At 38.9% G+C, this 26,409-nt stretch overlaps 1 protein-coding gene across 1 annotated transcript in view; it reads right to left on the reverse strand.

Annotated features, from left to right (window-relative positions):
• Window positions 1-420: 420 nt before the first annotated feature.
• TMEM132E (transmembrane protein 132E) overlaps window positions 421-26,409 on the reverse strand; it is a 376,668-nt gene continuing 350,679 nt past the window's right edge. The window contains exons 7-9 of the mRNA XM_075195036.1: window positions 12,753-13,032; window positions 10,148-10,339; window positions 421-3,168 (exon numbers count right to left, since the gene is read on the reverse strand). Coding sequence (XP_075051137.1) covers window positions 2,098-3,168; window positions 10,148-10,339; window positions 12,753-13,032 — 1,543 coding nt within the window. The 3' untranslated portion in view covers window positions 421-2,097. The remainder of the gene's footprint in view (window positions 3,169-10,147; window positions 10,340-12,752; window positions 13,033-26,409) is intronic.

Below are 26,409 nucleotides of genomic sequence, written 5' to 3' on the forward strand. Positions count from 1 at the left end.
TCTTAATAAAATATGGATGTTGTTTGTTGGATCAGGTAAGTGGACAATTGTGTCCCTTTTCCCCCCAGGAATGGTGCAAGGAATTGGTATTTCTTTCTGCATACATAGGGAGCTATAATGTAAATATGTGAATATTGATGCTTATTATCATGATTTTTCCAAGGTGACCAAGTGTGATTAGTGCAATTACCGGAATAGACTTCCATACAATATATCTTCTCTCTATATCGCTTTTACCTATTCCTATTGCAGAGAGTGCAGTAATTAATCTACCTCTTCCCTTTCATTTTGTCTTTTATTCATTGCAAGAAATTATTGAATTCAATAAAAATATAGACTTTAAATAATGTATGCAATCAAAACAATGGTAACACAATGCAAGACAAATAGAATAGAAATAAAAGAACGAAAACACCCATGTGGCTTTGGTGCACTGCCAAATTTTATTTTCCCATGTATTTATTTAGGAAAAATTTGACATAAATGGTGGTTAAATTCAAGACATACATGTCTTATATAAGAAGAACCTTCTATGCACCTATTCGTCCTGCTTAGGAATAGAGTACTCCTAGAAATATGTCCTCTGAATTTAGCAGATGTGCATTGTCCTCCATACTAGATGGCGTCTGTAGCCTCCATTAACACAGGTGAGTGTTCTTCTGCCATTACACTCAATGCATTTCTCCCAAAAAAACGAAATAAATCAAATAACAAAAGGCAGTAATCTTATAGTGTTAAGGTTTCTGCAGAGTATTAATGTCTTATTACTTTGAAAATATATAAATCACATCCTGGTAAACTCAAATTAGGAAATAAATGCATGTCTGTATATAATAAAATAAAGGTACATATATAAGGTTTATGGTTTTGTTTGAAGAAATCCTAATACAAGAACTCTTCAGACTGAACATCACATGAGTGAAACACTGACTCATAGAATCAAGGATTCATTTTTGAATGGATTAGCTGAATATTTTTTTTAAAGGAAAATTTGACTTTTCCTACAATTAAAAATAATCAATTTCTGTGGTGACATGACAAATAGACTGTTGTGGCACTTATCAAATTGGCCAAATAAATCTTGAATGTACTGGGTTTGTATGCTTGTATCAGTAATAGAGCCATCAAGTTGCACTCTAATTTCAATGCCCAGATCCTTGAAGCTGTTTAAGTATATGTTTCTCTTTCATTATTCATTGGCTAAACCTTTCAGTTCTTCAACAGTTTCAGAGATGGCTACTTCTCCTATCTTTTGCCTTAGCACGGCATCACCCAGATTAGCAATTTATAAACTGCATTAATTGCTCAAATCCCCTGAGAAAAATCTTGTCACATTTGAGGTGCTAATTTAATGTTGCTTTTGAGCAATCCCATGTTTCTTAAACACTTTTGTGTAGTTGTACTGAAAGCTATCTGCAGGTTTTTCAGTATTCGGTAAATGATAGGAATTTTGAAACTCCTAGTTTTAAAATATATGGGTGACACACAATCACCAATGCCTTATTTTGCTAAATTCCACATTTTTTTGGTTAAAATTTTACATGGTTTAGGATGATGCATTTTGCCCCATTATTCCAATATCTTCTACCGGTGTTATTTTTTTAAACATGATCTGTTTGTAGTAGAAGACCAAAGTTTTTTTGTTTTTTCTGGAATTCACACAAGCCAAGGAAACAGTTCTGTCTGGTGGGTCTTAATCTTTTTTGTGGAATCCAGTACAAGGATGGAATATATCCTATGTATGTAAAATATTTAGTAGTTTGGAATGTTGGAGGCCAAGTAACGTTTTTTTTTCCTCCATCCCACAGAATACAGAGACACGGGTAGACAACATGCTCCTCCATCTTGGCTAGATGTGCACGTGTTTTGGATAAAAGCGAAGAAGAGAAAGACAGATAAGCAAATGTCTTAAGTGAATGACTCTTGGTATGAAGGAAGGAAAATAGATGAGTGGCAGTGTATGGGTTTGAATACAATAATATAGAGACATAAAAGGGAAACATTATCCCATTTCCTGTGTTTTGGAGAAAACAACAGACCTAATGGGTGCAAGTTTGCTCATCTTGTCCATTACAACAGCCCCACAAAATCCTAAGGTTATGCCATTTCTCTGACCCTCCTGATATAGTCTTTGAGTTCCTGTGGGTCCCTTAGTCCCATATCTCGGCATACCCATTCAAGATCACATTCCTCTGATCCTGGTACTGCATCATAAACGCTACCTTCGCTGGGCAAACTAGTAAAGGTAGTGAATTTCACTCTCTTGCGCTTTGATGTTGGAGAAGAACTTAGTGGGTCCTCACTTGCTTCCCTACTTGATCCACCACCACCAGAGGAGCCATCTCCACGTCCATGAGATTGGCTTTGCACACTAGCCTGAGAACTGCTGTTACTGCTACTTCCTCTTGCTTCCCCTCTACAACAGGAAGAATGATGTGGTGGCAGAGTCCCAGCTTCCAAGGGGTTACAAGGACTTTCAGGTTGTGGCGATAACTCTCCTCGAGCCCTAAGAGGCTGTCCATTTCCCAGGAAAACCCAGTGATGGGAATGATCAGGATTAGCCTGTCCCTCTGGCGGAACCCTTTTATGTCTATATTTTAGAACAAACACAATACAGTTTATTAGGAAGACCAGTATGGCAAGGCAGAAAACTCCAAGGAGAGCATACATTCCAATCTCTAGGTCTGTCAGCCCTCGGGGTAGTTGAGGATACACTGTAGGAAGTGGTAAGGGATATTCGTCAGGGCCATGTGAGCTGTGTTCTTCAACCAATGTGGATAGCGTTGTGATAGATGTTGTTCCTAAAGTCTCCTTGTTTTCTTGCACAGGGGAGTGCGGTGGAACTTCTGTCACAAACTTTCCATGTTCACCTTCCCCTCCTAATTCATGTGAGCCAAAAACAACATGAACTAGAGCTGTTGCTGTGGAAAGTATACTCTTCCGCTTAGTTTTTTGGCAAATTTCATTAATCATCATTTCTGCTCTCAGCAGGGACCCTGTTCCTTGCTCCTCTCCAGCTATCACAAGAGGAAATGCACGTTCTGGACTTACAGACACCACCTGTTCATCCAAGCTAGTCAGAACCAATGTGTAATCCTTGGGATCATAGAGGGATAGTGGCGCTGAGGTTCCATCACTGAATGTGAGCCAAAGGTTCATTAGAGCTTCCTAGAAAAGAAAAGTCTAATTAGACATAATCATTATAATACAGACTGTCCTGCCAATAATCTTACTAGTTATAGTTTAAAGCATAAGCCTAACCTGAAAGAAAATATTTTAAGGTTGTCTATTTATCTTACAGAAATATACAAATATACACTAATTAAAAAATAGAAGGTTGCAGCTAATAAGCTCCATCGGCCACTTTTGTGTCAAAGTTTGCAATAACACTTGTACAATTTTATCTCACAATTTTCCCATATTCCCATTATTTATTAAAATAGGCCTATAAGGCATATTCAACATATGTGCCTTTATGACCTAGAATATGTTGGAAAGATAATATTGACCACAATATATTAATGAATTAATTTTTCTGTATGTACATTTTCTTCACCATCTCTCCCATAAGTGGTAATTGCTGAATATATATTTACATAGCTGTTAAATATTACATCTTAAACGTATGGATCCAGTTTACATTCCCACAAGTTAAAATTTATGTTCAAGGAACATACACCGAGATATTTACATTTGCGTTACTTTTATGGTTTAATACCTATACTATCTTAACAACTATGAATTCTACAGATATAAAGTATAGCTAATGAATGATGTCTGTCCTGGCAGATCAGTACGGCTTCCTCTGGCCTTTCTTTACATACACTGCACCAGCCAGACGGCAATCATATTAGTATAAATAATACAGCAGAAACTTCTCTCTCTCTCTGCAAGTCTGAAAGGTGCAGCAGATGACACCTCTAACCTTCAAATATGTTTCGTTATTTTAACTCCCTGGTGAATGCATGTGCACCATGCAAGGCTGGAAGTGTTGCCACTACATAATATATGTGTAACTGTGGCACAGCAGTGCACAATTATTTCTTTTTTAACTTTGAGCCAGTCAGCCGAGAGCTGGAACAGATGTTGTCTTGTACAATTGTAAGATTAATTTGCCCTAAAAAAGAGACACCCTGGCTAATACAGGGATGTTGGCAACCGTACTCTATCAAGTCTTATCTTTATCTTTCTTCCAACCATACATGGTGTGATGATTTACCCACTAGTAGTATGATGTACAAGGTAAAGAAAAGAAAAACAAGTTTTACATGTACAATAAGATGTGAAATTATATCTTTAAGAAACTTCTAAATAAATATAGTTTTTGTAACACTGAAATACAGTATCTAAGCATTGAGTTCTTTGTATTTTATTTTTTGTAAGAAAACATGGCACTGCTTTCTATTTCTTTATGTTTCAGGTCTGACTTTTCCAGCCTATTTATTTTGATTCCTTCATTTTCAAATGATCAAATGAAAGAGTTTTCCATCCAGCAATAACAGCTACATTATTAAGTGTACTTATAGGGAAAAGGTTTATGGGCATGGGCAGGGGCAGGCTGGACTGGGGGGTAGGGGGGCATCTGCCCACTGGGCCGGTGCATAGAGGGCTACACTGCAGTAGTGGAAGGACATCGTTCCACAGCTAAACAAGATTTATAGTTCTGCTGAACAATCACATCAAACTACGATCTGTGCTTTGGAATGATCCTCATTCATCGCTGGAGTGTACACACTAATTCAATATTGAGCTGAACGGTTGTTTATCGTTTGATTGACCCAATACCAGATGGCGCAGGAAACACCTACTCACACACAATCTTTTCAATGTTTCCTATTTTGCAGCCATTATCACATAACACAGTATAGGCAGCACAGTTTTAGTGTACTGTCCTGCCACCCAGATAGTCAGGAATGCTAGGAGATTTTGCTCCTAACAGTTCTGACTCTCTGAAAACAGAGCTGTAAGGAATCTTATTAGCCCTGGGTGGAAAGCAATTCAGCTGTATAGAACCTTTTCAGAACTGTATAGAACAGTATAGATTCACAAATAACAGGTGAAATTATGTTATGCCTTGCATTCTCCAGAATGCAAAAGGCTTCTAGCACATTACAATTCTGCTATTAACTGTTAAGGGCAATAACGGATGGGATTATAAACCCCTAGAACCATCTTCGGGTGGTCTTCTCGTTTAGCAACACCCTTTCCAAGATGTTCCAAAATATACGGCTGCCCCAGTTCTTAACTTGTGGTAGTATTATTATTATTATTATTAATATTTATTTATAAGGCGCCACAAGGCATCCGCAGCGCCGTACAGCGACAAACAAAATTACAATACAATGGGAGACAGCACAGTAGAGTAAACACAGCAACTCAGTAAGCTCAATGCACAGCTAGAGAGGGCGGGGAAGGGGGAGGGAGGATCCGCAAACGACGGGGCCCAAGAAGGAGGGCGCGGAAGACAGGGAGACCCCCAGGGGGGAGGAGGGAGCGAGAGTGGACGTGGGGTGGAGGACCCTCGAGGAGGAGGTCTAAGTAGCTGGAGAGCAAAGTTAGAAGTGGTGGAAACAGGAGGAGAGATGGCCCTGCTCAGAGGAGCGTACAATCTAAGGGGAGGGGTGGACAGAAAGAGAGACGCAGGGGAGAGAGGGAGAGTAGGGGGACAGAGGCAGAAGATAAGGTAGGAAGTTAAGTGGGAGACAGAAAGGCTTTAAGAAAAAGGTGGGTTTTTAGGGCCCGTTTGAAACTGGACAGATTAGGGGAAGTTCTGATGGAGGGAGGGAGCTTGTTCCAGTGGAACAATAGTACTACTTGTTCCAGTAGTAGAGGTTTATTAAACACTATATTGCTGGTGGGGTGGACAGGATATGGAAGGAGGAAGCAGATAACAGCTGGTGCAAGCTGAGATTGGGGCTGCTGCAGTAAATGGTGGTACAGGTGGTCAGGGCTAGTAGAGATCAGAGCTAAGTCCCGGTAACAGACCAAGGTCAGAGCAGGAAGAGGTTAAATAGCAGATCCAGAAAACAGGCTGTGGTCGAGGGCAGGAGAAACCAGGGAAATCCAAGGTACGGTCCAGGACACAACAATACATCAAGTCAGGTCAGCTTTGAAAGCACACTAATTCAGTCTAAATTATCATTAGCACAGGTGAAAGCCAAGAAGTAGAGATGCTCGGGCTCGGTTCTCCGAAAAACTGAGCCCAACCAAACTTCGCAGATCTGAGTACCGAGCCCAGCCGGCCCAGCTGGGCCCAGCCTCGGAAGTGAAAACGAGGCAAAGCGTCATTGATGCGTCGTCGGATCTCATGAGTTTTGAATTCTATAAGTACCCCCCTCCACGGAGATCCAGCGCCATTTCACAGAGAGACACAAAAGGGGTAGTACGGTTCTTGCCAGTCTCTAGTGCAGTTGCGTAGCGTCATATATAAAACAGAACGAGGAGGGGTGTAAGTTTTCTTAAAAGTCTCTAGTGACATTCTACTGTTATAGCTCACACAGAAACAGGAGAGGTCCCAGTGTTGTTGCCAGTCTACAGTCTACGTGCCATTGCTCCATTGCTAATTGTTATTGCTGAAATAGAAATAATAGGGCTGGCAGTGTTTTCAAAAGTCTCTAGTCACATTCTACTGTGCCATAGCTCACCCTGAAATAGGAGAGGTGTCAGTGTTTAGTGCTGAAACAGAAATTGTAATAATAAGACTGTCAGTGTTTTTAAAAGTCTCCAATAACATTCTACTGTGCCATAGCTCATATAGAAACAGAAGGGGTGGCAGTGTCCTTGTCACTCTCCAGTCTCCAGTCATATTGTTCTTGCCACTCTCCAGTCTTCAGTCACATTGTTATTGTCACTCTCCAGTCTCAGTCATTGTGATACTAATCCCTCTACGTCATGTGCTAAAGCCTTTGTTCAAGTGCATAGTGGTTTTAAGTCAGGGAAACAAAAATGGAAAAAAAAGCTTGTACTGTTTAAAGAAAAAACACCTCTCTAATAAAGGTGAAAGTTTACTGTAGAAAAACATAAAATTGCCAACATGCCATTCTGTCCTTCAGTCCAGCGCAGTGGAGAACACTTTCCGTGTTGGGCAAGGGACTGAAATCACTCTAAGTAGTCACCTGTGAAATGAGTTCAGACACTGTTAGCTTGAGTCAAATGATTCCCCTTATTAGAATTTTGGAAAAGCAGTTGGAGAAATTGAAGGAGGAGAAGTAATTCCGCTAAATATGTAAGATTTACAGATCAAGTACTTTATTCGCTTCGCCAGGATCCGAGAGTTATCATCATCTTGAAATCGGATCACTACATTTTGGCAACTGTGCATGATCCTAAGTTTAAGAGCTATGTCTTCTCTTTCTTTCCAGCTGACCCAGATCTCAAGAGATGCAATGAGCTCCTGGTCAGCAAGCTGACAGCTCAAGTGGTACATGACACAACGACTCAACCTCCCTCTGCTTCTTTGGCAAATGCTGCTAGGAAAAAAAAAAACAGTGGTGATGCAGATGAGTCAGCACAACATTTTGACATTTGGTCTGGTCTAAAAGAATTGCCCAAAAAGCGTGACAGCTCTGTCGTAAAATGAACTGCAAATTCCATGGGGGAGGCCTTTACTGGCATTTAGATCAAAGACTTCTGCAATGGTGGATTCCAGCGGGGATAAATTAGTATTGTGTGATGATGAAGTACACACTGATGAGGGTGAGGATTAGACAATGCAGATTGCAGATCTAGCTGAGAGAAGGAAGCTAGCTGATGCTGGAATGCTTATTAACATTTGGGTAAAATGACATGTTGGCAATTTTATGTTTTCCTAGAGTAAAGTTTCACCTCTATTAAAGAGGTGTTTTTTTCTTTAAAAAGGTAAAAGTTTTTTTTTACATTTTTGTTTTTGACATTTATGTTGCAGAGACTTCTGTAATGGTGGTTTCTTACAGGGCTGAATTAATATTGTGTTAGGATGATGCACACACTGATGAGGGTGAGATTGAAGTTAAAGATGATGACAACAACATCTTGCACCGTAGAGTCCATTGACAGCACTGTTACCTTAGCTGCCTTAAGCACTTTGCTAGCTTGTTTTGTTGGGGGCCCAAACAAACCAAGCACATCAGCCACAAAAGTGGCACTCCTTATTGCTGAAGTGCTTGGTTTGTTAAAGAGTGCATGTCCTTTTTAAGATCCATTATAAGGGTGGGTGGGAGAGTCCCAAGGACAATTCCATCTTGCATCACTTTTCTTTTCCGCTACCGCTCTGTGCCACTGTTACCTACATGTGCTATAAGTGCTGAAGTTTGTTTTCAATCATCCTTTCAATTGCTTCTCTCTCGTACATGTGACCTCATACTTTTCATTGGGTTCACCATCTCCAACTGTGTTATAGGAGTGCTCTGCGTGATGGTGATCTCATCTTCATCTTCCAAAGCTTCCTCTGCAGGGGCCGGTGACACACCTATTTGTTTTCCCAGGTCTCTTAGCTGTTCTTTAAACTGGACATATTTATCATCCTGCTTTAGGGCCTCCTCTGTATTATTCTTCTGAAGCGCAGTGTATCGCTCATGTACAAGTTCTCTTAAATCTGGAATCTCAACTGGTGGGTCACATTTTAATGTACGGTCTCCTCAACTGCATCTATATATTGGTTTAAATCTCCGTTCAATGCAGTGTATTACAACATGACAGATTCCATGCTGCCCACATATTCCATGTCACAGTCTGTCTGAAGCAGATGTAATTCCACTCCAGTTATAATATCCATTCTTGTGTCTACATAAGTTTGGCGGTTCTTCAGGGATGAGAGGGTGGTATCCAGAGAGATGAAGGAGATTAACGATGCAGCATGAGCAGACACGGTTTGATAATGTAGAGTTTATTGACAGCACTGTTGGGCTTAAGGCAGCTAAGCTATTGGCAACTTGTTTTGTGGGGGCCCAAACAAACCAAGCACTTCAGCCATAAAAGTGGCACCCCTTGTCACTGGAGTGCTAGCTTTGTTAAAATGTACATGTCCTTTTCAATATCTTACATATGGGTAGGTGGGAGGTCCCATGGACAATTCCATCTTGCACCGCTTTTCTTTTCTGCCACTGCTGTGTGGCAATGTTTCCTAGATATGCTATAAACTGCCATGTGTTTGTGTCGTTGCTCTGTCGCTTAGCATCCCGCAGATCACTGCAGTCTTTGTCCGAAAGTGGATGAAAATAATATTGTGACCTGTGCTGTGGTCAAAATTGACTGGAAATGACTGGAAATTATTGTTATTGATATTAATAATATTGTAAGAACAAAAAAAGAGCAAAAATATTTGATTTTAGCATATTTTAGCTATTTTTCTAAAAAATACAGATCCAATGCCAAAACCAAAACACGCGAGGGCGGTTTTACCAAAACCAAAACATGAACTTAATACAGATCCAAAACCAAAACCAAAACACGGGGGTCAGTGAACATCTCTACCAAGAAGGGGTTTTTATTCACAGGATAACCAATGAGGACACATCGGCCTAACTAGTTGCAGCAGACTCTTTGATTATACCATTACACACTCAGACATTTATCAGGTACAAAGGCAGGAGACTAATTTATAGTGCTGTAGTAAGACTATAAGGAGCCCAGTTGCCTGGTCCCTTCTCAGATCTCCACAGTGTTTCCTATAAAACATACCAAAAGTACCCCCATATACTGAGTACACCATTAGTAGCCCCCATATTAATCCAGACACCAGCATAGCAACTGTATTATACCACCTTTTCCCTATATCAGAACAACATTGTCAAATATTAAACAAATATTGTTTACATAATATACCTGTACAATATCACATCATCAGTGCACATTATTACATCATCAGTGTCCACTTAGCAAGCAGTTCCCCTGGACCCACTATGCCCTAGACAAGAAGGAGAAAACATCTAAAACATAGACCCAAATCACCAACAGGTAAACTTCAGGCTAAAAAGAAGCCATTGTCCTCCAAAGGAATTATAGGAAATAAACATATTTCCAACATTACGTGAACCTTTTAATGTAGTTACCAGTTTATGTGAAAGCAACCATGTATCTGATGAAATCTACAGTAGGTAGAATACACTACTCAATCCAATGATTGAGTACTTATACACACTGCACTTGCTTTACATGTGGGTATACTCACCTGTTTTGGATATTTTAATACATGCTGGGCAGTTGTCTTTGCTATTATAGTGTGACTATTTCCTGGACTGGCATGGAGAGAGAGGGAGAGTCCTGATATCAACTGTGCCTGGAGCTCTATGATGCTGACCTTCTCCTCGGTCACTGTAATTGTGGTTTCACCTAGGACTGCCTCCATAAGAGGGGAAACAACCTGTCCAAATCAAAGAAAGAATGATGCAAAGGTTAAAATAAGTAATTACATACTTCTCTGTCAGTGTTTGTGCATAAAAAACATCATAAAACATATATAACAAGATGGTGTACACTGTAAACAAAGGTATTCACAAATTAATACAAAAAAGTAATCTGATATTACCAAACAGCACAATGAAATCTCCTTATTCCATTAGAAATTATTAAAGGGTTTACCTTACAGTAATTTACAGCAATAGATAAAAGCATTATAATGATGGAACAACCATACAACTCTTGTAAAGAACTATTCCACTATTGCTAAATACATATATCCTCCAGATATAGAAATACCCATAAACGCCAAGGACAAACTGAACTAAAATCGATTGCAATCTGCAAATATCTTGGCTCTCCCTAAAAATTTACATTTACAATAATTCATTATTTTACCATGAGTTCAGGTAACTCTACAAAACAATTCTAACCTAAATTAACTGGTAACAAATACCTTTTTTTGTTAATCATTTCAATACTTGAAGGGATAAGCTGTAACCTCTTATCTCTTAACATTTCAGAAGACCAAAATAGGACGCTTAATACTTCTGATAAATGTTTCCAACACTCATAATGAAAACCATGCACCATGGCAGAATTTTTGAATACAACATAAAACAAAAACCTACATGTTTAAAACCCACCACAAATAAATAAAACATATAAAAAATACAGGATGTAAGCTATTATAAACATAAAAGGCAGTCACTTTTGGGAGTCAATGGATGCATATATTTATTTAGCTCGGTACATCTGACCAGAAAAGAACTATATAGATGGAAAGAATGACATAGTTTGGATTTGGTTCTCAAGACCAGAAATATTGAATAGTCCTTAAAAGATGAAAGCTACTGAAGTACTATTTTTAACAATGTAAAAGTCCTTGCAGATCATTTTTATTGGTTTGTTTGCTGCATATGAACAGAAGTTTTATAAAATATGCATATGTACGGGGAAAACAACTACTGTTTTGAAAGGCAAAAGGTATAAAAATCCTTGTTAAAGCTGTCAGCTTCAGTCTGTCCCTCCATGGATATATAGAAGCAATGTATACAGTATACCTCATCTCCCAAGTTATAACTCTACCTGCATTGTTCAATTTATCTCTAAATCAAAAGCAGACATTGCAACATGCGCTCACAGGGGCCATGAATGCACTAGGAACAGAGATGTATTTTCATTTATATGAGAATCCTATTTTCCATGGATGAGAATCAAAAGGCCCATGAACAATATTCTCTCTAAGATGAGCAATCCAGTTAAAAAGTTACTTGAATGAGGACCTCCCAATTGGGCGTTCCATGCACAGTCTACAGGACATTTGCAAGAAAGTTCAATTTTGAGCACTCACTTCTGGATTGTTCATCGCATTGTGAACAATGTCCAAGAACTAGTCACAACAGATCGTTTTCCTTTAAATCTCTACTCATTTTAAAAATTGTCCCTACAAACAATAGTTTTTATGTACAATCCCATGTCCCCCAGCAGACAAATATAGGAAATTCTATTAACAACTTTCTCGACGGCACCAATTACTGTAAATTACTCTTAAGATGTCTGTTATCACTCACCAAAACCTTATTAGTCATTTTAAGTACTTTTTTTTTTTTTTAATTCACAGTTTACATTACATTTTGAATGTGAAGTATAATATTTTCCGATGCGGCGCAGCAGATAAATAAATATCTAAAATAAAGCCGTCACCAACCTATCATGGTTGTTGCAATGCAACACAGACTATTTACAAACATAGCATAGCGCTAGCGTTTATCAGAGAGTGATGTAGCCAATTGAAAAGAGCAATGTGGACATTACAACGACATTCTCAGCTCCGGGCTAATCAGCTTTTTACAGTGTGGGTGTAGGAGCACAATTACAACCAGCAGTAATTTTTTTTAGCTGTTAAAATGAAACCAATTACTAATTTTCTCTAAATTCAATTTCCTAGGAAACACTGCACTGTGTGATAATTGTCCTTTAGCAAGTGATGGAAAAATAAAATATAGATATGTACGTGATCTGCTAAAGAAAACATATTAAATGGCACAAAAACAAATTTATAGCTGAGGATAATACAATGGTATGTAGCAAATATGAGATATGTTATAAGACCACACATTTAAATACACTTATAAACCACCGAAAGGAATTACAAAGCCCACTTTTTAATGAAGAAATCCTAGCTGAAAAGCAAAGGGACACTAAATCTGGTTTGTAGTCCTGTACTCTAGGTTCAGAAACATGGTTAGTAGCATAATAGAAAAAAATGAAACAAGTACATTCTCTTCCTTACAAAATGAATCATGGTAATAACGATGTCTGTAATTACATGTTGATACAAAACAAACCACTAAATCCATTTGAAAAATACTCACTTTGAAAACTGTGGTACCAGGCTCCCTTCCAGCCAAGGTATTACTATCAACCATTTCTGCTATTTTTGGGTCTTCCACTTGCATGAAATCATTAACCAGGTCAGTAACCTCGACAAGCCAATTTGGGCCCAACATAGTGATTACTTGGTCAGTGCCTTCAGAAGAGGTCGTATGGAATTGGGTAAAGACTTGCAGAGTGGCGTGTTGATACTGCAAAGTGCAACCTCGATTTAGTTTTTTATCTTCCTCTTCATCGTCATCATCACTGTCACGTACTGACCTGTCAACAAACGAAAATGGTAAGAACATTGTTAATTGCAGGTATACTGTTTATGCGTTCCATTGTATCAAAATGTCAAACTAGAAACATATTGTTTTTAAAAAGCAGCAGATAGCCCATCATAAGTATATTTTGTATTATGTTATATAGTAAATGAAATTTATTTTTATGATATGCCACAGATTTTAGCAATTTATTTTAACATTGGTAAGAGCTAGTCATTGATAAATGTTGGTGCTAATTTAGGCAATAGTACATTAGGAAGGTGTAAGGATAACTACAACTGCCCAATTAATGATTTCCTTATAATTTCCATTGCTTCGTAATAGAAAGGTATTGTAAAATATCTTCTTATAATATTCTTATTGTTGTCTTTTATTACTTGGAAAACTAATAAAAACACTGTAATAAAAATTAAGAACTTTGAGGTTAAAAACTGAATGTACTATATGAGAAATGTACAATCTACTTCTAAATCGCACCATTCTGCGGACACGATTTAACTACTCACCAAGGGTTATTTACAAACTACTAAGAAGGACAAAACCTTGTCACATGCAGGGTAGAAAAATTGGTGGTATCTGCAGGGTAGAAACATTTGTACTGGTTGATAGAAGGAGTTAGTTAGGTCAAGCACATTCCTTGCTGAGTATAGATTAGGTGCATAGTGCACCTAACATGCAAAAAAATTTAGTTTTTTTAAGAAAAGTTTGATTAAATGAAATAAAAGGGTGGAGAAGGTGCATTTACAGGGGCGTCCCTGCTTTGCTTCAGAATGCACAGACCATTTCTTCTCGTAAAAGGACTTGATTTTGAGTCTGGTCCTTTACATCTAAGCGCATGCAATATGCAATCTGTCGCACTTAACCTAATTTACAAGACTCCTGATCTCCTATAGTTTGTAAGCGGCACTCTTACTTCTTTGTATGCAGGGGAGGGCTGGTAAATTTTAGCCCGGGGGGAAAGACTATTACTCAGCAGCCTATTAGGAACATTTTAAAGGGAAATAAATTACAGGTGGCCCAGGTACCCAGCCCAAGGTAGCCCACTTTGGGACCGGCCCATGGGGCAGATGCCCCCTTCCCAGACTGCCCCTGTTTTTATGTTTGTTAATACCCAGACTTGTTATTACTGTGTTTATTCCCAAATATAAAGCACTGTGGAGTATGCTGGCGCTATATAAAAAACATAATAATAATACATTATACAAAACTATGTATGATAATAATATGAAGATGCTCGTTATCTTCTGAGTGATTTGGATGACTGTATAATGGAGCTTGTAAATATTGCATGAAAGTCAATGTGTAAAAATATTAAGCTGTAGATTTTGGTATTAAGAACAACTAGGGTTGTATTTATAATATAGGCACATACGGATCCATATGTCTAGCACAGTATTCTTTGGGGAAGGGGGGGGGAAGCGTGGCAAAATAATAACAATAATAATAATAATAATAATGTGATTTTAATGTAATTTCTTTTTTTTCTTTTAATTTTCTACTTGGTCGTCATTTACCCACCAAACATGTTTTCCCTGTAAATAAGGTAATGGAAAGGTTGTTGCATAGAATAGGTTCCCATAATTTTAAAATGAAAACCTGAGACACCCATGTGACCTGGTTGCACAGGTCATAAAATACACCCAATGCTTCTACTGGGAGTGAGATGATTTAAGAGCCCAATACAAAGAATGGCATGAGCATATGCAGTGCCTCACTAAGAATTTAAACTAATTCATACCTCTTACCTTTGTATATCCATAATAAACTCTTGCTAGGCTTCACTATTGCTTAGAAATAGTGCATCAAGATGGTGGTGACAGGGAGTAGAGCAGCTTGACGGATAAGAAAATTCTTACTTATTTGTGGACTAAGGGCAGGAATGCATCTCATATTGCACCCACATGCAGAATCAAATGTTTGTGTCACAGGACAAAACATTTAAATGAGCTTTGGAAGGTGAAGAATGTGCATTGTCCCAGTTAAGTAGATGGCTGAACAGTCTCTTTCCCCCTGCAAATTGGTCTCATTTTTACACATCAGCCTGTACTCTTATTTGGATGCTTTTTGCACCACCCAAATGCACTTTATGCTCTTTATACTATCTCAATGTTATATTACTCTGTTGATTTCCTAAATGAGGTCTGAACATAGCAGTATTTTAGGTTAAAAAGAGAACAGTTCAAATTAATTAAAGGGTGATCTCAAAGGAACAGTAGTTGATATTCTTTTCTGTTACAGCATCTGCAGTCTTACAATCCAGGAAATGGTTGTACAGAGTGTTTGTATGGAGGCACTCTGCATTATTATTTCCTTAATTGCAGGTTATAATTATGTCCCATTTGCACTTATTATTTGACCCTTTAGAATATATTGCTTTCCATTACTAGCACCATTTGCTGATTATAAATTGATTGAGCAACTTGCCTTTTTCACTTCTTGTAACAAACTCCAACCTGTCAAATGCTGCTTTTCTTTAGCACACATTAAAGCATGTTAAATGAAAAGTTTACATAAATCGAGCATAGAAAAATTGAACTTAAATAAAAAAGATAAGCTGCGTTTAGGAAGTCGACGCAAGAAGATTTATGTGTCCTGCTACAAATTGCCAATACAAGCACGCCTAATGCTTGTTTCAACTCTTCCTAACCGACAGTCAAGATTGAAACATTTTTTAAATGTTTTTGCAAACAAATGTAGAATATATTTAGTGCAGTAATCAAAATGAAAAAAAGGTACAAATTCTAAATTGAAGACAAAAATTAAGATATGTTGGCTCTAAGAGACTAATGGCCCTTACCTACTGGTGTTTAAACAATGCTTGAGTTGTAGTTTTATCTCAAGTGCAAATCATGCAACTACATGTTAAAATAAAACTCAGTATAGTCTATTGGGTATATTTACTAAACTGCGGGTTTGAAAAAGTGGAGATGTTACCTATAGCAACCAATCAGATCCTAGCTGTCATTTTGTAGAGTGCACTAAATAAATGATAGCTAGAATCTGATTGGTTGCTTAAGGCAACATCTCCACTTTTTCAAACCCACAGTTTAGTTAATCTAGACCTATGTGTACAGGGCCTGATTAGCCAATAGGCTGACTAGACTGCAGCCTAGAGCAGAAGGCTTTTTTTTGGGGGGGGGGGCAACATTTTGGGGAGAGCAAAATTGTGACAGGGAGAGGTATGAACTGAAATTCAATTTAAAATAGAAGAGAATAGTTGAAGACAATGAGTCATCCTTGGGCGGGCACTTGAGGGTAAGCAAGTAGGAGAAACATGGATGCGACAGGAGCAAGTGTGACAGTCTCCTCCCCTTTCACCCTTGTATATGCCTCTATCTGCTATACTGTTCTGTCTTTAATGAAAACGGAGTGTGACAAAGACTGCCATGACCGTTTTAAAAATCCAAGTGGAATGCTGAGGTTTGAGAACACAAGAGCATAAACATAGGGAGGGGGATTGAAGGAAGCTGGATTTTAAATTCAGGGTGAGTTTATTTGTACTTACCACTTATTAGCTGGGGGGGAAGGTGAAGGGACACTATGAGCATATTTGCCTAGGGTGGCCTGAACCATTAATCGTACTCTGTATGTGTCCATAACCATTTGCATTAATACTTCCCAATTGTAAAGCACTATGTAATTTGCTGGTGCTATATCAATAAATGTTTATGATACTTCTGTCTGCATGTGCACACATTATGGTGTGGTTTTTGTATGTTGCTTGATGCATTTCAGTGCATAATGCATTTCACCGTACTAGAAAAATTTCACAGTGTACATTGTGCTGTATGTTCCCATACATGTCAATGGCCTATTCATTGCAATGGCTCTTTAATTTCAATATGGTTGTGGCCAACATGTAGAAACCTCATTTGAAATGAATAGACCATTGAAATTGCTCATTGACATAAATGGAGTTCCACAGCATTGTAAACTTTTCTTCCCCCATTAGTCTCTATTGATGTTTGATCCAAGCAATGAGTCCCTTGATCCAAGCATTAGTCCCTTTCCTCTCCATCAGCCAATCACATGACGGCTAGCATGAGAAAGTGTTTGGGGTTGGGATTAGCTGATCTGCTAATGGCATTCCAGGTCAATTCATTCTTCTGTCATTCATATCCCTCACTTTTACCTCCTTTCACCAGGACAAACAGAACTGGGGAAGGAAGGGGTGTGCAAGCGTGGTCCAAGTACAATAAAGGCATATTCACATAATTGCAATATAATTAGAGGTGGATGCAGCTGTAGATTCGCCAGTCAGTGCTATCCACATTGGGCTGTTTTTTCCTAGGGAGGGGGCTACATATTTTCTGTCGATCTGATTCCAATGGGGAATTCAACCTGTGCTGAACAGGCTGGGGCTGTGTTCCGCTGCAACAGGTGAATCCCAAACTGTGCTTCTGTCACACGCCGCTCCCATAGATAGGTGCCGGCGCTGTGACTTTCCTTCAGTAATGGTGATTGAGCTTACTCCTGCTTCTGAGACATTAACTTTACACAGGTGTTCCTTGCTACCTTGTTCTGGACCTCTTCCCGATTCTCATTGGTTCTGGAGTATTATTTAAACCACCCATGGTTCTTGGCTCATTGCCTGTTCTTCGTGTTACTCACTCTGCACTGGGATCTGGCTGCCGTGGCTTGACCTTCCGTTTGTCCATTGCTGTTGCTCCTCTCCGTTGTGTACCTGCACGCTGAACTACTACTATCTGCTGCCGAAGTTACCTGTCATCTGTGGTTCCACGCTGGGCTTGTCACGGTTCAAATACAAATGCAGCTCAGGAGCCAGGAATGAAGTGAAAACACACAAAGTTTATTGCTGAATATACAGGAACATGCAGGAATAAATACCGGGTAGATGGCTGATGAAGGTAAGGGGTAATATGGAGAGATCCAGGCAGCATTAAACCATAAGCACAGCAGAGGAAAGGAACAACAAGATGGGACAACAATAACCAGCCATGACTGCTGGGAGGAACAGGTGTATATATAAGGGAAATGAGAACACACCCAGGTGCATGGGATAATTGGAGAAAGTGTTAACCCCTAATGCAAACATGAAAGGCAAGATAGCAGCACCTCTGGTCATTAGAGGTACTGCTGCAAACACATAAGAACAAATACTGCACAGTGCAAAACAAACAGGGACTGCAGGATGCAAGCAGCATTCAAAAGGGAGATGATGCAAGGCAGACGGAGGCAGACCATGAGAGGGCTCAGCTGAAACTCCTCTCTGCTGTTAACCTGCACGCTGAACTACTACTGTGAGTTGCTTGCTGCACCTGTGGCTATTCGTACTGCACAAGTTTCCATCTTTACCCGGCTGGCTCAATACTGCTATTACTTCCTGATAGATCTACTGTTGAAGTTGCCTGTCACCTGTAGTTCCACGTTTGGCTCAGTTGAAACTTCACTCTGCTGTTACCTGTACGCTGAACTGTTATTGTGAACTGCTCACTGCACCTGTGTCTATTACCTCAGCTCAAGCTCCCTGTCTCTATCCAGCTGCTTCAATATTGCTGTGGACCTTCTATTGAATCTACGGCTGAGTTCCTGTTCCACGCATGGCTCAGATACACTTCGCTCCTCCGCTACTTCTAGGTAATGAACTGTTTGATGTACTTGTGTTCATCTATGTCATTTGGGATTGTTATCTGTAGAATCAACAAGTTCAACGCTTATTGCTTTTCCACAATGAGAATTCCTGCGATACCAGTAACCCACCTGCTACGTTGAAACATCTTTGTTTTCGGATCAGCCAGTTCTATATCATTACTCTGTTTGGACAATTTCTGTACCAGTGATTCACATTTATCTGCCGTGTGTTACTTTATTGGATCCAAGCGTTCTCCATTCATCATCCTGGCGTTTGAACTATTGTTTTACTCATCTCATGCAGTTGTCAAGGGTTACCAACTAAGAAGTAGCATGATGTGATTTGTCTCTGCATTCTGACCCACTTGGGGTGTGTTTAATCTCTGCCGTTTTATATATTCTCTCATTCCTATTGTACCATCAGCCAATACATTACTTTGCAGCACTACCACTATCTCCAGTGTTATTATTATCAGTGATGCTTGTGAGCCGTGAACTTTTAATCCTGTGAATAGAGTTTTCCATTTTTAACAGTTTTGAAGGTTTCTAAATAACTCCCAAAATAAGCAAGATTGTAGTAGAATGACAATGGGCCTCTGTATACAGAAGGGAAATACATAAAAAGTCGAACTAATCAAGGTAATTCGCAACTGCTAGCCAAAGCAAAACTATTCCTTGCTACTCTATTTTTCCCCACTTTACAATGCATGTTTAATGTATTTGTTTTGCTGGACCAATTAAAAGAAATCACATTCAATTTATATGATTTCCCTTGAAACAAATTAACCATATGTCTTGTAGGATTTAATTATTTTGCAATTTCTACTGGTCTACTAATGTTTCCTTGGTTGAAACTAAGAAGAGAGTCTTTCTGTTATTTCTTTTCTCCAGAAGACCACTGAAATGTGAGTATTGAGAATAGTATTTAAAAATTGTACGTGTTTATTATATTATCGCATATTAATATAGATATTTATTGGGGTTTAGAAGGGTGAATAATATTTTCTTAAGCTGTGATATTTAATAGGGAAATAACTTTCTCATATCCGTGCCTCTGATATCCCTCTCATGTTTCTCTCTTTTGCTCACATGTACCTCTCTCATGTCTCTTTCATATCTTTCTGTATCATATCCCTCTCTATTTCTTATATCTCGCTTTCATTCTCATATCCCTTTCATATCCCGGCATCTCACATCCCTCTCACCCATTTTTCTCTCTCTAATATCTCAAATCTCTCCCTTACTTAGTCGCTTAACGTTCTCTCTTTTTCTCATACTTCTCTCTCTCTGAAATAGCTCAAATGTTCCTAACTCTCTGATAAATCTCAAATCTCTCTCACCTCTCTTTCATATCATAGATTTCTCTCTCATCTCTATTTATTAAGCAGATAAAAGCCATATTTACAGCAAAAATGTGTGGGGGTTTTTCGCCGGAGATACGTATTCTCCCTTTCTATCAATGGCTTCCGACTATTTAACAAGGAAGCCTTTTTAAAAAGTACCTTTGAAACAGCAAACCTCTCTTTCTGATATATCTCAAATCTCTCTTCCTTTTTTTCTTCCTCAACCGGAGATCCGGCACCATTGCTCAGACAGACACAGGCAGGGTAGCAGCGTTCCTGTCAGTCTCCAGTGCCATTGTTCAGTGCCATTGCTCACACAGAAACAGGAGGGGTGGCAGTGTGCTTGTCACTCTCCAGTCTCCGGTGACATTGGTCACACAGAAACAGGAGGGGTGGCAGTGTGCTTGTCACTCACCAGTCTCCGGTGACATTGCTCACACACCCCCCTTTCACATCTCTCTCTCATAGATTTCTCTCATATCTTGCTCTCATATCCCTCTCTGAGGTCTATTTATTTAAGTAAGAGAAGTGTTATCGCTGAAGATAGGCCTTCTGTCTGTCTATCAAGGGATTAATATTGGTAATAGCACTGCTATCAGAGATAACCCTGGATGTAACCTCTGTTAGCAATTAGATTCACAAGCATTACATGTTACATTACAATCCTTCTTCTGCTATTGCCTTGAGAAATTCAATGAAAAAAATGCTTTCTTATTTACATTTATGAAAAATATTATTTACATTTATGGAAATGTATTAGATAAACTTTATTTTCTAAATATTTTTTGTTTAAAATTTGTGGAACTGATAGCCGAAGTAACGACTGCAAATATCCCTGGAGACTAGCCCGTTGACACGTTAAACTAAGCCTTACTACTGTAAGCCAGTATCACTAAACAGTTGAGTATTGCACAGCTACCCCTGCGACACTTTCTTAGTAAATTGCTGCAAAGAATAATTATCACTGTGAAGAGCAGCAATATAAAATGGGCATTATCAGCGTACATTATTAAGTAGAAAAGGGAAAATAGACAGCGCTGAATTCTCAGCTTGAAGAGGTAAAGATCAACCGAATACAAATAAAATGATCAAACTATGGCAGAATCCATATAATACTGCTCATAAGATACAGTTCATTTAAAAAAAAATATATTACATTTATTAAAATCTGACTAAACATCTATAACTGACAATACACTGAATAACCTAATAAACCATAGAAACAAATTGTTGATATTTAAATAGCCAGAGATAATGAATTTATTCAAAGATACAGATTCTATTTAACCGTTTTATATACTGAACTGGGATTAACTTATTTTCAGGATAATAATAATAGGATCTGTATCTGCGAATCCAGTCATTATCCCCAGTTACCTAAATATCAACAACTTGTTTTTATGGTTTATTAGGTTATTCAGTCTATTGTCAGAGATGTTTAATCAGCTTTTAATAAATGTAATATATATTTTTGGCATATTATGAACATTTATTATACGGAGTTTGCCATAGTTTGACCATTTTATTTTTATTAATTTGATTTATACCTCTTCAAGCTGAGAATTTAGTGCTGAATATTTTCCCTTTAGTTTTTAGTGGGATGTGACAATATCCCTACTCTACAGCTACGAATATCTATCAGCTTGATGAGAGGTAGCACAGTGCCAGATTCCTTCCTTCTTTTTTGGGTATATACATTAATAAATAGGCCCTTTTCTCTCATATTTCTCTCACTCTTATATATCTCTCTGAAATAGCTTTCATAAACCTCTTTCTCTTGTATCTTGCTCTCATATATCTCTCTCTCGCATATCTTTCTATTTCTTTATCTACCTGGCTCTAATGGCTCAACAAGTATTGAGCCAGTCACTATGGCATCTTGCAAGAAAATCACGGTTATGACTATTTCCTTTACTCTTGAATGAAAATCATGAAAGCTAATATGGGCCATCCGTTGCTATTCACAGTGACTGCAGTATACAATATGTACCATTACTACATTGGCTCGTTGTGTTACATTTCCGGCACTGCACCCACTCTTTTTGAAGCTTTTGACTGCCATAGATGAATCCAAAATCTAAATTTATTAAAAAAAGCTTTATTTGTTTGAAGGTGGTAAGGACTTCAATTAAAAATTATTCAAAATTGCTACTGTAAAATGCCCTCCTGCATAAATGTATAAACTTGCTGCTTTTTTGCCTTTAATGAAATTGTAGTTTTAAATATAGCCAACAAAACCACAGTCTACTACATTGACCCCCAAATCCTATAAAAGAGAATCTGATTGATATTGTATCTTTAACGTTTTATATTCTTCTTGTGTATAACAAAGCTGCTTTATGCTAATTTTTTCCCTGAATTGATCAATATCCTTCAACAACATTGTTCTAGAAACATGTCTGTTTGGGTCAGTGTAAAACTAGTCTGGAGTATGCAAAATTGCTTCTTCCAGTCCCTAACATAACTACAGTTAAACCACAGTTACTGCCTTTCTGTCGCTGTGCCTTGCGTCTAGCCTTTTGCAAGACTTGAAATTGCAAAACATTACATTAAAGTGCTGAGAGCCTCCCTGTACAGAGATTATTCTCCTTGCTTTTAGTGTGATTTATTCACAGGTACAAAAGCATCTCAGGAGCAAGAATTACAGCTTGCAGACTGAGACTTGGTTTTTGCATTCATCCAGCACCAGATCTTTAAAGCCGGAGGTGTCAAGCTCATATGCTCAGTAAAAGTCTTGGCCCCAACTGTGTGAATTTAAGCTAGGTAAAAAATAAAGAATGCATTATATTAAACAAGCTAAAATATGGAGGCCAGGGAAAACTACCTTTCTTTTTATATTTATTATACACACTGATCAGCTATAACATCAAAACCACTGACAAGTGAAGTGAATAACATTGATTATCTCCTTACAATGGCACCTTTCAAGGGGTGGGATATATTACATTAGGCAGCAAGTAAACAGACAGTTCTCGAGGTTCATGTGTTGGAAGCAAAGGGCCAAATTGTGATGACAAAATGACTGGGTCAGAGCATCTCCAAGACGGCAGGTCTTTTGGGGTGTTCCCAGTATACACTGGTTAGTACCTACCAAAAGTGGTCGAAGGAAGGACAACCAGTGAACTGGCGACAAGGACAAGGACGACCAAGGCACACTTATGCATGTGGGGAGCGACAGCTAGCCCGTTTAGTCCAATCCCACAGATCATATACTGTAGCACAAATTACTGATAATGTTCATGCTGGCTATGAAAAAAAGGTGTCAGAACACACAGTGCATCACAGCTTGCTGTGTATGGACTGTGTAGCCGCAGACCTGACTTATTGTCAATGCTAATGCCTGTTCACCATTGAAAGCACCTACAATGGGCACATGAATGCCAGAACTGAAGCCATGGATCAATGAAAGAAGATAGCCTGGTCTGATTAATCACTTTTTCCTTTACATCAAGTGGACGGCCAGAACGGTGTTCGCCGTTTACCTGGGGAAGAGATGGCACCAGGAGGCACCATGGGAAGAAGGCAAACCGGCGGAGGCAGTGTGATGCTCTGGGCAATTTTCTATTGGGAAAACTTGGGTCCGAGTATTTATGTGGATGTTACTTTAACATGCACCACCAACTTAAACATTGTTGCAGACCCTTCAGGGCAACCATCTCAGTGGCCACTTTCACAGGGTAACGCACCCTGCCACAACTCAAAAATTGTTCAGGAATGGTTTGAGCAACATGACAAAGAGCTCAAGGTGTTGAATTGGCCTTCATATTCCTCAGATCTCAATCTGATTGAGCATTTGTGGTATGTGCTGGAAAAACAAGCCTGAGCCATGGAGGCCCCATGTCGCAACTTATAGGAATGCTGCTAACGTCTTGGTACCAAATACCAGAGGACACCTTCAGAGGTCTCGTGGAATTCACATCTCGAAGGGTCAGAGCTATTTTGGTGGCACGAAGGAGACCTGCACAATATTAGGCTGGTGGTTTTTATGTTGTGGCTGATCGGTGTATATTTTTTATAAACTAAAAGAAAAAAGTGCCTTCACTGTTACATATAGACAATAGGCTCTTAAGTAGGAAAGAGTTAAAAGGAAAAAATTAAGCCATTTCTATTCTCTCTCTTGAAAAACAAACTTACCGATCTTCCCCCTGGCTGAAATCACTAGAAAGCAGTGGTGCAGAAAATTGAAGAGGAGAAATTGGAATTTTCTTATGTTTAAAGTACCAATGCGTAGCTGCATGGTGGAATGGGGAACACTGGAGTGCGTTTCTAAAGCCATGTGTACCTAAACACTGAGGGGGAACTCTTGCCAGCCTAATTATGTGTAGGGTTTTCATCTTTCCTTCTGCAACAACAAAATTGAGCATGAAATGACTTTATTTCCATTTTTACCAATATAACTATTTACTATACCAAATGTTGGCTGCATAACAGAAAAGGATGTTCTAACTAATTCAGTCTACATTAAGGACTTTGTAACAAAAAGCAAGCATTAGACAAATTCAAACCTTTTATTTTCTATAATCTGCTTCATGTTAGTAAATCATACAAATGAGATTATACAAGTACATTATGCTGCTAATTTAGGGGAAAATAAGTATTCTTCATAAAAAAGTGTTTTTCTGAAATATGGAAGGAGACCAAATACCATTCATTATCCTGCTTGCTTCGCTACTTGCATCACTCATTGGACGTCATTTACAACAGAGGTCAGCACGATGTGAAAGACATTTCTTATATTTTTGATGTTATTTTTAAGCAAAATGGTAGATTATTTTTTTTTGGAAGTGTAGAGGATCATTCTATATAGGGAGCAGATTGATGTGCATTATGACACAGCCGAAATTGTTAAGCAAAAGCACAAATATGAGATTGTACCTGTGCATACTTAAAGTTCCTCATTTCATAAACACATCTTGCACAACGCAAAAGGCCTCGTTTTTAACTCCAGGGGGTAAATGTATTAAACAGCGCTTTTTGCAACTCAACGATATTCTCCGAGTTTGATAGCTAAATTAAATTTTTCCCCTAACTGAAGGTCGGGTGTCATTTACACATGCTAGACACACAATATATGAATATCCAGCAGTATGGTGGTAAACCAACAGCTTTAATATGGCTAAATTCTCAAATATTATACTTTAAATTAAGACAGCTACATTGTCACTAGGGATGCTCAGGCTCGGTTTTCTAAAAACTGAGTTCCCTCAAACATCCCGATTCCGAGTACCGAGTCGAGATGGCTCGGTACTGTCCCGCTTCCTCTGAACTGAAATCAAAGCAAAACATCATCGTGGTATCGCCGGATCTCGCAGGTTCTGGATTCCATAAGTACCTCCCTCCACCGGAGATCCAGCGCCATTTTTCAGACAGACACAGAAGTGGTAGCAGCGTTCCTGTCAGTCTCCAGTGCCATTGTTCAGTGCCATTGCTCACACAGAAACGGAAGGGGTGGCAGTGTGCTTGTCACTCTCCAGTGACATTGCTCTGTGCCACTGCTCACACAGAAACAGTGGTAGCAGTGTTCTTGTCACTCTCCATTCTCCAGGGCCATTGTTCTGTGCCATTGCTCACACAGAAACAGAAGGGGTAGCAGTGTTCTTGTCACTCTCCAGTGCCATTGCTCACACAGAAACAGGAGGGGTGACAGTGTTCATGTCACTCTCCAGTGCCATTGCTCACACAGAAACAGGGGGTAACAGTGTTCTTGTCACTCTCCAGTGACATTGCTCAGTGTCATTTCTCACATAGAAAGAGGGTAGCAATGTTCTTGCCACTTTCCAGTTTCCAGTGCCATTGCTCTATGCTATTGCTCACACAAAAATAGGAGGGTGGCAGTGTTCTTGTCATTCTCCAGTCTCCAGTGCCATTGCTCACACAGAAACAGTATTCTTACATCACCAATTCTCATGATGGACAGTATGATTAAGTAGGCTATTCAAATGTGGACAGTATTATTATAGGGCTAGGGATATGGTTAAGGACAGGGCTAGAGACAGGTCTAGGGATAGAGACAATGATAGGGATAGGGACGGGGAAAGGGTTAAGGACAGATCTAGAGATAGGGACAGGATTAGTGTTAGTGATAATACTGTTTACATTTGAATTGTCAACCTAATAAATACTATCTACATTTCAATTGTTGTCCTAATAATATTGTCGATGTCATTATAATGTTGACTTTATAACCATCTCTAGTCCGCTGCCCACTAATTATATTATGTCAATCCGACATAAGGGTGGGTGGGAGGTCCGAAGGACAATTCCATCTTGCACTATTTTTCTTTTCTGCCGCTGCTGTGTGTCAATGTTTCCTACATGTGATAAAAACTGCCATGTGTTTGTGCCATGGCTCTGTCACTTAGTAACAAGCCAGCTCACTGCAGTCTTAGAGTTCATTGACAGCACTGTTAGCTTAGCTGCCTTAAGCCCATTGGTAG

The sequence above is a fragment of the Mixophyes fleayi genome, chromosome 2, assembly GCF_038048845.1.
Source record: "Mixophyes fleayi isolate aMixFle1 chromosome 2, aMixFle1.hap1, whole genome shotgun sequence".
NCBI classification, from domain to species: domain Eukaryota; kingdom Metazoa; phylum Chordata; class Amphibia; order Anura; family Limnodynastidae; genus Mixophyes; species Mixophyes fleayi.